This window comes from Maniola jurtina, chromosome 20 (genome assembly GCF_905333055.1).
Source record: "Maniola jurtina chromosome 20, ilManJurt1.1, whole genome shotgun sequence".
NCBI lineage: Eukaryota > Metazoa > Arthropoda > Insecta > Lepidoptera > Nymphalidae > Maniola > Maniola jurtina.
In genome coordinates this window covers 2,390,097-2,405,539 of record NC_060048.1, presented here as the reverse complement: position 1 = coordinate 2,405,539, position 15,443 = coordinate 2,390,097, and the positions used below count along the sequence as shown (strand labels likewise).

Here is a 15,443-nt window from a genome sequence, read left to right as displayed (position 1 = left end):
AGATGGAAGCTACCTGTACTTTTCGTCAAAATCTGTTTAGCGTATTGGCGTGAAAAGGTAACAAACAGACAGACACACATTCATTATTTTGTGTTTTTTTGACACACTTTCCGTACTTTACAACTCAATACCCAAAGTAGGTATGTAATTGAAGGTCTTACGTTCCTTCTAATCTACTTCCAAAAGCGTTTCCTTTTAAAAGGGAGGGAAAACTCTCCTTCCTTGATTTCCGCAGTTTTCCGTATTTCCCAATCAGTGAGTAGGAAAAGTTCTTCCTTTTGAAAAGAAACGATTTAAGAAGTAAAAAGGAAAATCAGAAGGAAATTTCTCTCAATGTACCTACGTACCTAGGTCCTAACTCTTAATGTACTAAGTATCTACATAGTTACTAATTTATAAAATTTTCCTTATTTCAAACTTGTATAAAATACAAATTCTAAAAGTTGATAGCGGAATTTCGGCAACAGGATCCCAGCGCGCATTCAAACGAGCATTAAAATCTGACGGCCATTTTTGCCAATCGCGGCAAACCGCGAATCGATAGCGTGTTCCGAATTTAAACTGTATGTCCCCGCCATTTTTGTCGATCTAATGAACTATTAAACTGTAATTTGGCTGCGCGATGGCTGCTAGATGGCGTTGTGCGCACGTATTGATCGCAAGGGGCAGTTCTCAAGTTCTGCCAAGTCACGGAATGTATTGCTAGCTATTGTGGCGAAAAATGACGGGGGTCGGAGTGGGCATAGCTTTTGAGTTCCGACTCCTAGATATTAATGGCCTGCTAGCGCTAGGGTAGGCACTGTAGGCTTTGTTTTTGTATGCTCTTTTAAAATATTAGATTCGACGTTTGGATTCTGCAACGTTTCTTTAAAATTTTCGATAATGTGATGGTTTTTGCAACTTTTATATGGACAAAACCTTTAACAATAAAATAAAACTTTATTTTAGTACATCTTAAAGTTAAGATTTTTAAAACATTTTTATATTTTGAGACCATGCCACGAAATGTACCTACTTTTTGTGTGAAGGAAAATGAAAGGGTCAAGTGGGAGCAGCTTTTAAGTTCCAACTCCTAAAGTCCGAGATATCTTTAATAACTGGTGTTCTTATAGACCTTAGGCTTTGTTTTTTATGTCCTTTTATACCTATATCGACGCAGGGTTACTTAAAACATCTTGTGACAATACAAGGATACGATAGATATTTAAGTATTAGATTAGTTTTTTAAATCGTTTTTATATAGGTACTAGAAAAATGTCTCAAAAATGAAATATAGGTTAATTTTAAGACACTAAGATTGTCTCAAAATTAACTTAAAATGACCTTAGTTTTTAAAGGTTGTTTAAAAATATAGGTAAGGTTAGCTAACAAAAAATAATTTTCTTCGCAATAAATTTTATTAAAACACCATTTATTTTACATTTGTACAATTGATTTTTAGCTATAATAAGTTTCAATTAAAATGATTGACGGAAAGACACTTCGTAATTAGCATATAAGGTACCTATTTACCTATATAAACTTTGAATTTAGGTAAAAGTTATTTGCTTAGCATTACAAGTAGGTAGGTATATCGTCAATCATTTTACTTGAATCACATAGTAATACTTGACTATAAAAGTATAAAATGTAGCCACGTATCTTTATTATATCATGCAGTATATTATTCTGCTTTTAAGGCTAGGAACAAACCTAGCGGAATTCCGCACGGTAAAGGTACACGCTTGCATGACTATGCACATGGAATTCACAAAATAGAGCGCTATGCGGACAAATGACCAAAGAAAAATTCCGCACGCGTTTTTCCACACGCAAAATTCCGCAAGATTTGTGCGTAATCTGAAAGAAGGTATTTTTTTAAATATAAGGCTACTTAGAGAAAAATATAGTGAAAATCCGTAAAATAGACTTGCACGCACTAAATGCCTTATTAAAGCGCTGGCCACACAGGCCGCGTATGCGTCGCGTGAGCGTAGACGTAGCGCGTACCATTGCGTTGTAATGTATGGAACTGTATGAGACATAGCATACCACTAGCGTGGCGTGAACGTTCGCGTAGACGTAATGCGTGCAGTTATGTATACGGATTCACGCGCCTCACTACGGGCGTGTCACGTTTACGTGCTTGGTGTGAATCGGCCTTAATCAACGCAGACAGAATGCTAAAAATCACGACTTTATCCCACTCGTGAAACTCCACCAGATGTGTATCTAGCCTTAAAGTGTGTAATTTGTATCTCTTAAACGCTTAAGTAGGCATAAACTGCACAATTAAAGCAATGCACTAGATAAGAGTAATTTCCCCAAAGAGTAGTTCCTTTCATCCCAAGTACCTACTTGTGCTAAGTAGTAATTTAGTACTAATGTCAAGGTAACTCGTTGTATCTGACTGGATACGTTAACTGGTTACCGCGATCCCATGAATACAGCTCCTGAAAAAATTAAAAGGTTTTGGGATAGTTACTTTTGTTTAGAGGTAAGTACATATTCCCCCGGGGCGTGTTAAATTCTACCCATTATAATACAATTCAATAATCAGTAATTCAGTAGAATTATTAGTAATTACTAATTGACTTCACTTGGGTAAAATTTGAAGTAATTTTTTATGTGTTTTTTTCTGTGTTAATTTTATGGTGTACAAGTTAAAGTAAACATATTCATTCATAGCCTATGTTACGTTTGAATAGAGTATAGCTTTTTAATAGTGAAAAAATTATTAAAATCAGTTTAGTAGTTTCAGAAATATCGATTACCAACAGACAAAATATACCTAAAACTTTCCTCTTGGTATTGTTAAGTATAGATTACTATTTATTATTAGACAAAATGTTATCAAATTCTATTTATTCACGTAGATAGATCGCACATTTACTAGTGTCTGTTATGCTTCGTCTAGATATTATACTACCGTAGAAAGTTAATGTATTACAATAACTATGTATTACATTAAATATTACACTAACTATTTGATGTCTTACACTAAATATCTACGATAGTTCACTAAAGCATATTAAAATAACTGAAACAAAACAATTTGTATGGTCCATTACAGATTGTTAGGTATTACCTAAGCAAAATTTTCCAAGTTGACGTATCATTAACATAGATGTCGCTAGAAGCCAAAAGTTAGTGGTGCAGTTGAAATATTTAGTGATGTTCAACTTACTACATATTTTATTTTCATTTGAATAGTAAAAATGAATTTTAATTTGGCTTTTTATTTTTGTTTCTGTACGTACCTTATCTGAACGCTTACTGATAACTTACTACCTAACTTCGCAATCAAGAAAATCTCAATCTAGGTTCGTGAAACGGATACGAAGAGATTCTCGTCAAGAAATATGGATGCCGCTGTTACTCGAAATTTTTTAGCAGACTTCTTGATTTTGCAGTCTTGTTTTGTATTGTATAAAGAAATAATTCGTAAGTACCAGTTGGTAAGTATCAATCCAGCAATGTGGCTTTACCATTTTAGTTTTTTTACTTTCATGTTCTCATAATTATTATTATCTAATGTTTCACGCCAAACCCGAGTTTAGGACAGTATGCCTACGTACATATGTTACCTATAGTACACGACAGGTCGAGATGACAATAATTGGGGTGGGGACGCCCTGCACACCCGCACAGCACCCGGTGCGGAATAGTGCGTGTGACGTCTGACGTGCGGGTGTGCGGGGCGTCCCCCCGCCTCATATCCCGATTGCCATCCCGGCCTGTCGCGTACTAATGTCTTACCTTATGCATGTGGTCATAGCCCAGTTGCGTTGTCTTTCTAAAAGGGTTAGTAAACTGCAGTGACACTTCTACCGGCTTGCTGAGGTACAAGTCTATGGCCACGGTCACTTTGCTTTCTCGTTCTGTGGCTGAGTCCAGGGCGTATAGCACCCCGCATACTATGAACATTTCACCCATCTGCAAGAAAGTAGGCACCTATAATCTATTTTCCTTAGCTGACTTAAAAGGTTAATAAGTCGTATTATAGGGTCATTCTGAAGACCTCCGTGGTGCAAGTATGAACGTTCTGATCTCATGAGTGGGAGGTCCTGGATTTGCGAAGGGGCAATTTGAAAATTTATGATTTTTAAATTGTCTTTTGTCTAATCTGGTGGGAGGCTTTGCCCGTGAATACTTACAAATAACTTATGCTTAGCGTTAAGCGACCCTTGTGATCGCCTGGTAGGTAGGAGATGGTGCAGTACAAGATCGAAGCGAAGAATGGGCTATCTTGGACGGGGTATGACAGATAAGCCAGCTACCAGTTACCAGAAAAACAGCATGTCTTGAGGTAGAGGTCCTGGAAAACAAGACAGAACCTCCTGGCTATGAAACCACACGCTCACTATTGCTGTAAAGAGCTCGACGCTTGAGGCTTCCTAAATTCCCAAGGTTATAATTTTATGCTCACTTGTTTATGGTTCAAAGAGATGTTCCAAATGTAGTCGATATTGAAGTCGTCTCTGTTCGGGTCAAAGCTCAGCTTGGCGACAGCGGTGTTGTTCGACTCCGCTATTGAGTAGATGGCCCATAGACCGTTGTCATCTGCACTGAAGTCCACCTGGTGATGAAAACAAGGTATTCCTACTCACTTTCCAGTTGTACATTGCTGAGGTTCGTGATTCCTTTTATAATGCGGCGGTATAATAATGCGGTGGGCCCATAGATAGATCCCTCGCAGGCATATAAAGACAAGTTAGGATGTTGCAATAAGTTGCCAATTAAATAAATCGATATGCGTGTTTTCGTAGTTTCTCGAGATTACAAATTGACGTTAATTTATAAATCCTAAGTAACAGCCAACAAGAGTGGTAAGAGCAATAGAAGTAATAAAAGCCTATTATCTTGCTCTTGCTATTACATATAGCAAGAACAAGACAATAGGAAGATCAAGACAATAGGAAGAGCATGTCATTATGAAGAGCAAGACAGTGATAAGAACAAGATAAAATAGGAAGAGCAAGACAATAGGAAGAGAACCTTGCATTGATTGGTACCTGATTGTGTTGGGCACTGTATAGTCTCCCATCAGCGTGGGGCAAGTGTACGGATTTGATTCTGCTTTGCGTGAGGTCGTAGCGAATGATGTCTCCTGGGTTACCGGACTCGTTCGCCTGGTAGAAGAACGATCCACTGAACACTACATGGCCGTTACCCTGAAAATCAAACAGTTCAAACCCTTAGTAGAGGCAATGCAACCTTTGTCTGAAGTCAAGAAAATAGCAACGAATATTTAGCAGTACTTCACACCAGAACAACACCTCACACGTCAGGCTCAAGTTCGTTCAAGCATGAAATATTCCTGCTGCTTTGCATGGATTTGCCAAGTATCAATTCGGTGCATTAGTGTTGGTGAATCACCGCTCCCGAAGAATTAATGGCAGTCAATGATTAACGCAGGTGAAATTGCTCAGTTTATTAGCACAGACGCTCTTTGAGTCTATAGGAAGACATTTAGAAGAGGACTTGTATTGGACATATTTTGGTTAGTGCATTCAAACTACTTCACAATTTTCGTTATTCACCGTCTTCGTCTTCTTGGCAGCACGCTCCAATCTACACTTTCTCATTGCTTTCTCTTTAGCTAATCTTAGTTTTTTAAGATTTAAAAGAACTTACAAAAAATGGCTTCTGCAGTTTATGAAATTCATCGACTTGGTCAGATTTAAAGCTGGCTTTGCTCCTGTATTCTCGAAGTCTTTCTACATCGTTTTCTTGTGTTGTCCAGAGTTTCTCTTTCTGTAATATCAATTGAGATTCCAATAGTAATCCAGTCTACATGCGTCACTAATTCCAGTAGGTATTTTATAGGCCTCTTTTTGAAAAATATTACAAAATCCTTGACCGCGTGAAATAGTGTTAAGAAATGAATTATTAAAAAATTTATTCTATTATGATGACGCAGTAGATGGAAGCAAATTACCCTGGAAAGGGTAGGTATGACAGTTTTTATTAAACCCAATACCTACTCCTATAACGGTTTGGACGGGTTATCATACTGGAATGCAAAATCGCTTGGCATACGGGATATCAGGCCATAGTTAATTAAGACATTATAAATTTCCTTGCCACTGCTAGCAATCGATTCTTGGACCTCACATAAACTTGACCTTAGCACTTATCTACGTATGCGCCAGTTCGTCAAAATTATATATGTGTATTATAAATTAATACCTGACTGTCAGAGGCATTGGAGTCTCTTAACCATGCTCCAAATAATTCTTCTTTATATCGATGGTAGACAGGTTTGCCGATGGCGTATAGTTGACAATCTGAAAATCAATTTATTTGACTCAGTAATTGGGTCAATATAAATAATGTAATAGGTATTAATTACTCAGATTAACGTGGTGGCGATAAAGACGTCGTTGAATTGCTCCCCATATAATGTTTCCCTGAGATAACAGGATTTAGTTAGTTCAATTTCCTTACATCCAAATGCAGAAGAAACCAAGCATGAATTGATTTGAAATATAAAAATTGCAACAATTCGGTCTCATTGCTTTGCTATTGGATTTGGTTTAATTGCTTTGCTATACATATTTGGATTGCTGTTTTTTAATCTGGTTTAGAAGCTCTAGATATTTTAGCACACTCAACTGGATCAGCAATTTCCACTAACTTGACTAGAAAAGATGCAAAGATTGTTGAGATTTTTAAGCGTAGTTTGAAATCGCCCAGAAACATAAAAATATGTCCCGTTTAACTGAAACTTTTTGTACAAAATCAAAGTACGCTCTACACCTCAGCTTTATAATAGAAGCAGCTTACTAAGATTCCTCGACAGCTTGTATCCAGCGGTAGAGTTCATAGTAGAGATGAGTAGCAGAGCGCGGTCGCAGCGAGCACAAGATGGACACTTCTGCACCTTGCACAGCTCCTCGTAGGAAGTGAGGATAGGTGGTGGAGAACCGAATTCCATGGGCTGCTGGATCTGGTTTTGTTGGTTGGGGCCAGCATCTGATAATAATTAAATTTGATGACTCGCGAAATATTAGGAGCGTAATATGGCAAACCATGTGAAGAAATGTAATTGGAGGAAAGTGTGCTGAAGACGCATCAGCGCATTTCAGGGAATTGATTGTTTTGACGCTAGTTGACAAAAGTTAGTCGAGAAGATACCTATTCAAAAATATTTATTTCTTGCAGGCCATCCTGTGTGATACCTCAATATTGCCAGATTACCAATCGTTTCAAAAGCAGACTCTACTCTACTGAGAACATTCGGACGATTATTGGTTATTGTGAACTAGTAACTCGCCAAATTGTGGTCATATTTTTCGACTATCATCATTTAGATATTTGGGAAGGTAAATAGGAAACGGCTAAAGAAACAGACGCCGAAACTTACACATCAATTTAATATGGCCCTTAACAGTCTTGTTATTGAGCTCATTTTTCGCCACACAGCTGTATAGCCTCAGGTCATGTTCCCTGAAGTTCGCTATCTCCAGTCGCATGATCCATCTCCAAGGATCACCGGTAGTAGCAACATCCATCTTGAAGCGAGATCCTTCTAGAGTTAGCCCATCGCATTCCCATGCTAGGACAGGTTCTGGCCACGCTTGGATCTTAAAAAAAAAACAAGATAGTTTAAAGATGGTATATAAGTAAGCAGCAGTAAGAAGTGATAGTATAGCAGTATTAGATAGTGGTTAGATTATCAGGCTCCTATTCAGGACATCGGGAGTTCGATCCCGGGCACGCACCTTTAACTTCCCGGAGTTATGTGCATTTTAACCATTTAAAAACCTCGATAGCTCAACGGTTGAGGAGCGGACTGAATTCCGAAAGGTCGACGGTTCAAACCCCACCCGTTGCACTGTTGTCGTACCCACTCCTGGCACAAGCTTTACGCTTAGTTGGCGGGGAAAGGGGAGTAGTAGTCATAATTTTTTTTTTTTTTTCTTTATTTATTTAAGGGCTTTGATACATTTAAAAGTACATGTCAGCCCTATTATAATCTAATTAAATACAACAATACAACAAAATTCTTAATCTAACAAAATAAGTCTTTCTCACTATCCATAATTTGATTTAGAAAGCAGCCATGTGCAGATGTCATTATCCCCAAACCAAACCAAAATATACTTCATAATCTCAAAAATAAAACCAATAAATGCTTTAATCTTTTCTTCGAAAGTGCAGTCCGACAAATATATCTCTTTCAATTTTTGAATTAATTTCATATAATTTATGCTACCTTTTTTTCTCTCGAATTTGTTCTTCTCATTGCCTTTGTTTTCATCATCACACTCATCCATGGACATACCTGTATTACTTTCTTTCTTCTCTTCACCACTGCTTCCTGTTTTCGTAGTAGTTAGTAGTCATAATTAGCAAGGCTAATATTCTTTAAAAAAACACTTGCTTAACGGTGAAGGAAACATCATGAGGAAACCTGCATGCCTGAGAGTTCTCCATAATGTTCTCAAAGGTGCGTGAAGTCTGCCAATCCGCACTGAGCCCGTGGCGTGGTGGACTATGGTCGTACCCTTCTGATTCTGAGAGGAGACCCATGTTCAATTATAGCCGGGGACGGGTTGATGATGATGATGATGATAATGATGACGTGTAATCCTTACCTCGCATTCAATTTTGGCCGTTTTGTTGTTATGAGGGACGTAGAGGATGTTATTCGGGACCCGTATGTATGGACTGACTGAAAAAAGGCAAAACAATAACTTGAGCGCCAAAGTAGCTTCTATAAGTACTTATGGTGTGTTCTTAACGACCAAGGTCCTTCTAGCACGAAACCCAGGGTTTTCAACATGAACTTTAAAAGTTTCGACAGGGTCTTACATTAATTTAAGCTATATCGTGGGTGACTATCCATTATGACTAAGTATAAATATCTGTCGGCTGAACTCAAGTGTTAGTTGAAACTAGTCGGACATAGTATTTTATTTTATTTTATTGAAATGATCCAAAAAAATCTTAAAGCTAGACTTACCTATATAATTACTGTAAAATCTACCTGCATGCATGGAAGAATACTGGCTGCATTTCTACGCTGGACAGCCTGATTCTTTTCCAAAAAATGGGACAGCCCTTCTATCACCAGATGAGGCTATTAACCGTGGTGAAATGTTTGGTAATTTTTAGCACAAAGATCCCACCCACATGATCTCCACGGCAAACGGAACAATTTAAGTCTCGATAAGAGAGGCATATTTGCGCCGCTTAGTTTCAGCCATTTCTGCTACGGCTCCCGTTGTCGAATCACACTTCACATCACACTATCACACTAATATTATAAAGGCGAAAGTTTGTGTATGTGTGTGTGTGTGTGTTAGTTACTCCTTCACGCAAAAACTACTGGACGGATTTGGCTGGGAATGGAGATAGATAATATCCTGGATTAGCACATAGGCTACTTTTTATCCCGGAAAATCCCAAGGGATTTCGAAAAACCTAAATCCAAGCGGGTGAAATCGCGGGCATCGGCTAGTTTTGAATATGTACTTGTTGTAATCTACTAACTACTTACAGTGAACTTCCACGTCTGTGGTCTGGTTGGCGGGCGGTTGCATGCCGTTGTTGGCGAGGCAGACATACTTGCCAGTGTGCCATCGCGACACATTCGGAATGTTCAAGACGTGCCCGCTTACTGACGCGTCACGCCAAGAGCCCTGAAAATATCACTTTAGAATAGAATAGAATAGGATTTTTATTCAAATAAACTATTACAAGTGCTTTTGAATCGTCAAAATAAGCCACTGGGTCGGAATGCCGTTCCTACCAAGAAGAACCAGCAAGAAACTCGGCGGTTGATCTTTTCAACTGTTCAATTTACAATAATATGCCATATTATACCTACAAGTAATTGCAGCCCCACGCATTGCTGGAGAGAGTCAAAGCCATGCTTTTTTATCATTTACATAATCTTCGATTGTATAATATGCTTAAAACTTTAGAACTCAGTAAAACATTCATACGACTTCATTTCTATTTTAACGTTTAAACTATCGTAAGTGATTTCAAGTATAAGTTGATTATAAGTATAGGTTGTTACTTGTTACGTTAATACTCAAGTATTTAGTCGATGTAAGTCCGACTAGTTACGTGATTATGGCCGTAACAATCTATATGGACATCAAATCTTTTTCAGATTTATAAAACGTTTGTGAAACAACAATAAGTTGGGTGAAAAGTTTTGATCTAGCTTTTTTACACCTTTTATAACGATTTGAAGAAAATAGAGAGATTTGAATTTACGTTCTGAAAAATATTCAAATAGCTCAACAACTTAGGGACCCTCCACTTTCCCTTACCAGCTAAATTCATTAATTAGCATGACTTTTTACTATCAAAGTGACTCTCTTGTCTCTAGAGAACGAAACTGACTCTCTTCACTCTAGAGAACGTTCTCAAAATCATACACAGAGATGATAATAGGCAACTATCAGGGACCAGAATCACAATGTGTGGTGATAGCTTTTATAGAATTTAATTAATCGTACCTGTATAATAGGAGTCCCATCTGCTCTTCTCCACTCGATAGCTGCCTCGGGGAAGGCCTTTGGGTTGCAATCTATTCGCATTGTGTCACCTTCCCTCACTATTAACCTTGGGTTGTCCACTAAAATGTATTTTTAATATTTTAGGGATTTTGAAATACCTAGTATATTGCAAGGTATTAGCCAATCGTCTTATATTATCTATATCTATTCTATACTATACTAATAAATAAAATTGGAGTGTCTGTCTGTAATTTCGAAATAACTACCTTATATTAAGCTCATATGGTTATTTGAACGATACCAACACTGAATCACACGTTTTTAAAATTTTTGTCTGTCTGTCTGTCTGTCTGTCTGTCTGTCTGTCTGTTCGAAAAGGCTAATCTTTGGAACGGCTGAACCGATTTTGACGGGATTTTCACAGACAAGTAGAGGATTGACCAGGGTGTAACATAGGCTACTTTTTTAACCGACTTTCAAAAAGGGAGTTGTGTTTTTCTACCTATGTACACCGAAATCTCCGAGATTTCTGAACCGATTTGCGTCATTTCTATTATTAACTATACATTACATAACTATATTGCGTTATTTTTAATCGATAGAGGAACTTTGCGACATTGTTTCATAAAAAATTTGGAGTCCAACTCCTCAATCCTGATGCTGCAGGGGATCTGACCAATCCACGCGGGCGAAGCTGCGGGCATCAGCTAGTATCTCATAAAGGAGAGGGATATAGCACTTGGGAACAACATATTGCACCAGGACGGAGTGGTAAGTTAAGCTTTGAGCTCATGAATATTTCAGCACCTGCTTTTCTTAAGTAATAGGCTGGCATGGTATGGGCATGTTATACGTAGGGAACAAAGTCATATCACTAGAAGAATGTTAAATATGCATATGGAAGACAAAAAGAAAAGAGGACTTAAAAAAAAAGAGGATTAATGCGTGAAAGAGGATGTGCATATAAAAGGGGTAGATGATACGTTGATGGATGACAGAAGGGAGTGGAAGAGGAAGACATGTTGTGGCAACCCCACGTAGCGTGGGATAAGGTAAGGAAGAAGAAAAAGCTTTCCTTTAGTAGTAAACTTTATGGCCACCATCATCTTTATCATCATCATCATCTCAACCCATCGCCAGGCCCCTGCTGAAAATGGCTGTTCTCTCAGAATGAGAGGTTAACCACGTTGACCAAGTGCGTATTGGCAGAGTTCACACAACGTTGAGAACAATAATTTTGTGAATTCTCAGGAATGTAGACCCTACCCCAAACTTTCTATTATTATTTCCATCGTAGATTGCTTGAAAGAGATCGCTTCTACTGTTCTATTACAGTTTTTTCTTCGTGTTTATTTTTAAATTGTTACCTATTTACATATATTTGGTGCACCATAAAGTGTATTTTTATTTTGGTTTTTTCATGTATAATTTTCTCACGATCTTTTTCTTCGCTGTTAAAGCTTGTGATTAATATGTAGATTGTAGGTAAATAATTTAAGCACCTATTCAAATAATTCACCTTTATATTTTATGGGATAAGCTAATGAGATCTTACGTGCAAAAGTGGGAGGTATAAACATTTGGTTTTCTTTAGTGTAGTTGTAGATCGACAAGCCGGGTTTGCCTGGGAGTCCGTCGCGTCCGTCATTTCCTCGCTGACCTTTGGGCCCTATCGGACCTCGGTCCCCCTTAGGCCCTCTCACACCAGCAGGCCCTTGAGCTCCAGGTCGACCTGAAATTGAGCATTTACTTTTTAACTATCGCACTGAGATTTTGCTTATAGGTTTACTCTATGATGTAGACTCCCACTAAAATAGTTTCAAGATATTAAAACAGGATTTTAGAAACCCAAATCTGACAACGAAGTTTCGGGCATCAGCTAAATGAGTTCCAAAGATGATGATAATGATTGAATAAGAATTATGTCTTCATACGCACCATCTTTCCCATCCTTCCCGTTTTTCCCGGGGCTACCATCCTTGCCCGGTATACCATCTCGCCCGTCCTTTCCAGGGGCGCCATCTGCTCCATTCCTACCCGATAAGCCGTCCAAGCCTGGTTCACCGGGAACTCCATCTCGCCCATCTAGCCCCGGATTGCCAGGGAAACCACGCTCTCCTGTTCAGTAACATTTAGCAAGTAAACAACTTACGTCAAAAACTATAGTGGTGCACCTATTTTTGAATATTTGTCAATAATATCACTTATTTTTGACTTCGAGGGAATAGTTAGTATTCTAAAGAAATTGTCTTCATAATAAAATTAATTATTTGTTAGGGTATTCGATTTTAAAAATATAAGTAGTTTAAATTGGTTTGAGCATGGCCTGGAACAGCGCAACGAGTCTCATTTTTCTTGAAAAGATCTAGTCAGTCTTTATTGCCAACTTAAGTTAAAATCTTCTTTATGTTAAAAGTAGATTAATAACTTTTTTGTTAGTACGAAGTTGACGAAGATTAAACTTAGATATTCTTTAAAGATAAAATTTTCCAATCAGGGCTAATTTCAGATATAGAAACGACAAAATAAAGCAGGCAACAATCTGGTTCATCATTCGGAGATATTTTTCCGCTGTTTCGCAAATTTTTCAACGTCTAATTTTTCACATCCTCAAGGGTCATTTACTGGCAAAATAATTTACAAACCTTTTGGACCTGGTGGCCCACCGGGACCTCTCAACCCTGGACTCCCTGATGTACCAGGAGCACCTGGGTCTCCTCTGTCACCCTTCGGTCCAGTAGGCCCAGTAGGACCACTGGGTCCTCGAACACCAGGCGGACAATAATCCTGTGTCGCTTTGCAGAAGCCTTGAACTACTTTGTACTGAAAGAAGAACATTGCTTAAAACATTGTGATGTGTGGCCCATTATGTGTTGACTGTTGAAGATAGCTTCAAAAACTTGTAGGCTACTAAATCAATATAAAATTTTCTGAAGCATACCTATTTGGATGGAATATTAAGAAAATTATTGAGCGAGATGTAAATTTCATAACAAGCATACGGATGTTCTTGGGACATCATCAAACTTACGGGTACTCTCGAGTAACTGGTCAGCCACACCCAGGTGTCACCTCCAGGCGCTGCCCCCTTAGCGCCAGTCCGTTTCATCTCGTTCGTGTCCTTCATCTCCAGCTGTGACTTTATCTTGGGGTCGAAAAACTCCACATGAGGCCCCTCCGTGTAGTCCTCTTGCATCACTGAAGATGTTTTCTACCAGAAAAATCTATGATTAACAGCTCGTTCACACAGGCTGCGTAAGCGTAGACGTATCGCGTACCATTGCGTTCTAATGTATGGAACTGTATGAGACATGGCATACCGCTTGCGTGGCGTGAACGTTCGCGTAGACTTAATACGTGCAGTTATGTCTACGGACTCACGCGCGTCAATACGCACGTGTCACGTGTACGTGCTTGGTGTGAATCGGCCTTTAGTGGAGCCGGCTGTGTTGGTGTTGTGGTGGATAGATCACATAAAACGATTCGCAAGGAACTACTGGATACAACCTCCACAAGACCGAAGTTTGAATTGTGTGGATTTATTCCAGTGGAATTCTTTACACTGGAATAAATCCTGTGCTAGACAATTTAGAAAAATCATCTTCCATCTAGTTAATCGAGTATCTACCGAGAAACCTGATCGAAGAAAAATCTTGGGCTCTAAAGAAAGCTATTTAAAAAAATATTTTTAATATTTTAACTGCCCTTGTAATGTTTGGGTATGAGTTTCGTCGTTGGATCTGTATTTAAAAGCCACAGCCGATGGCTTCGGCCAGTTCAGATTAGAGAAAAATTACAAACTATGAGTTTCCAAAATGCTTACCGGTTTGATTTCGAAAGGTCCCCCATTTTTAAAATCTAAGAAGTCAGGAAAATTATGTTTAGTTATTACTTACAAGCATAGCATCCCTTTTTAGCCTATGCGAAGTAGTACCAGTTACTTGAAGTAGATACGCTTCAATTTTTTCTTCTATTTTCATATCGATAACACTTTTCACTGCACTATTATCCACATCGAGAATGTTATTAATTTCAGCATTGTCCACATAATTGTATGCTTGTATTAGTAAAGAAACAACACCACACACACATGCGAAATACGAAATCCTCTTACAACATTGGTTATCCCGACTATCGATGAAGTTGTCGATAGAAACTTTTCGTTTGCCACCTTTATTTGAATTCGTAGTCATTTTGCTATCATTTTAAACATCACTCACACCAGATTCTGTAATAAAATTATGTTGAAGATCACTCTGAAATTTTTGCTTATCAAAATTGTCGAAAATAGCGTTTTGTAGTAAATTCCGTATAGTAAAGCGTTTGGTTCGTCGGTTTGTTACAGTACTGACTTATCTCGTCTATATGTATGTCGCAGGATAATGATTAAAATTAAAGTTTTCATCAAGTGTCTAGTTGTAGTAACTTTAAAATTTGTTGTGGCAAAGTGTGAATTGCCTAAACTGTTATGACATTAGCATAAATTAATACTAACGACTCCATTATTTTAATTAATACTATTACTATTAGGTACTATTTTTCAGCATTTTTCATCAAGCACGTTTTCACAAAATGCAGGTTTTTCACGTAAACCCAATTTGATATCTATACAGAATCTGCAAGTATCTAATGTTTAATAGCGATTATAAAATCCGGATCATTTTCTTTAGTTAATCTTACTAAAAAATTGAATATAAATCAATAATTTTACCATAATTCAGGCTTATGATCTTCACTTCAGGACTTAACTCAGGATTTTGATCAAAGCCCTGACTTCGATATGCTCCTGCGACATTTATAATCCGGACAAATATGGCGCTTCCTGTACGATAGCAGTTGCACAATGACCCGCTCTCCCGACTCCGATAACCAATTGAGACTGACTATTAAACAGCATTCGACAATTTACCAATTTGAATAAATATTCTGGGTAACGGTTTAATTCTATATAACAAAACTATGATAGCCTAGTGGTTCATGACT

The 15,443-nt window shown here is 38.0% G+C and overlaps 1 protein-coding gene across 2 annotated transcripts; it reads right to left on the bottom strand.

The window, feature by feature from the left end:
* Positions 1-1,417: 1,417 nt before the first annotated feature.
* Positions 1,418-15,343, bottom strand: LOC123875727. Of its 2 annotated transcripts, XM_045921738.1 has the most exons (17): positions 15,172-15,343; positions 14,357-14,688; positions 13,492-13,671; positions 13,106-13,283; positions 12,399-12,578; positions 12,016-12,192; positions 10,461-10,579; positions 9,488-9,629; positions 8,583-8,659; positions 7,349-7,568; positions 6,769-6,957; positions 6,172-6,269; positions 5,617-5,736; positions 4,995-5,153; positions 4,409-4,558; positions 3,739-3,915; positions 1,418-2,432 (listed from the first exon to the last, which is right to left on the bottom strand). In XM_045921738.1, the coding sequence occupies exons 2-17, from the start codon at positions 14,651-14,653 to the stop codon at positions 2,367-2,369; spliced, it is 2,529 nt and encodes an 842-aa protein (XP_045777694.1). In that variant the 5' UTR covers positions 14,654-14,688; positions 15,172-15,343; the 3' UTR covers positions 1,418-2,366. The 2 variants fall into 2 exon arrangements, with proteins under 2 accessions (XP_045777694.1, XP_045777691.1); XM_045921735.1 differs by lacking the exon at positions 15,172-15,343 and having other exon boundaries at positions 14,357-14,838.
* Between the last annotated feature and the right edge of the window lie 100 nt (positions 15,344-15,443).

What these genes read in the sequence shown, in the direction of transcription:
- LOC123875727 (XM_045921738.1), bottom strand. Translation starts at nt 14,653, where the DNA reads ATGACTACGAATTCAAATAAAGGTGGCAAACGAAAAGTTTCTATCGAC. An exon ending in TAAAAAGGGATGCTATGCTT is followed by an intron (nt 13,672 to 14,356) that starts GTAAGTAATAAC and finishes TTTTTCTGGTAG; the next exon opens with AAAACATCTTCAGTGATGCA. An exon ending in GCTATGACCACATGCATAAG is followed by an intron (nt 2,433 to 3,738) that starts GTAAGACATTAG and finishes TAATTTTTTCAG; the next exon opens with GAGCTGTATTCATGGGATCG.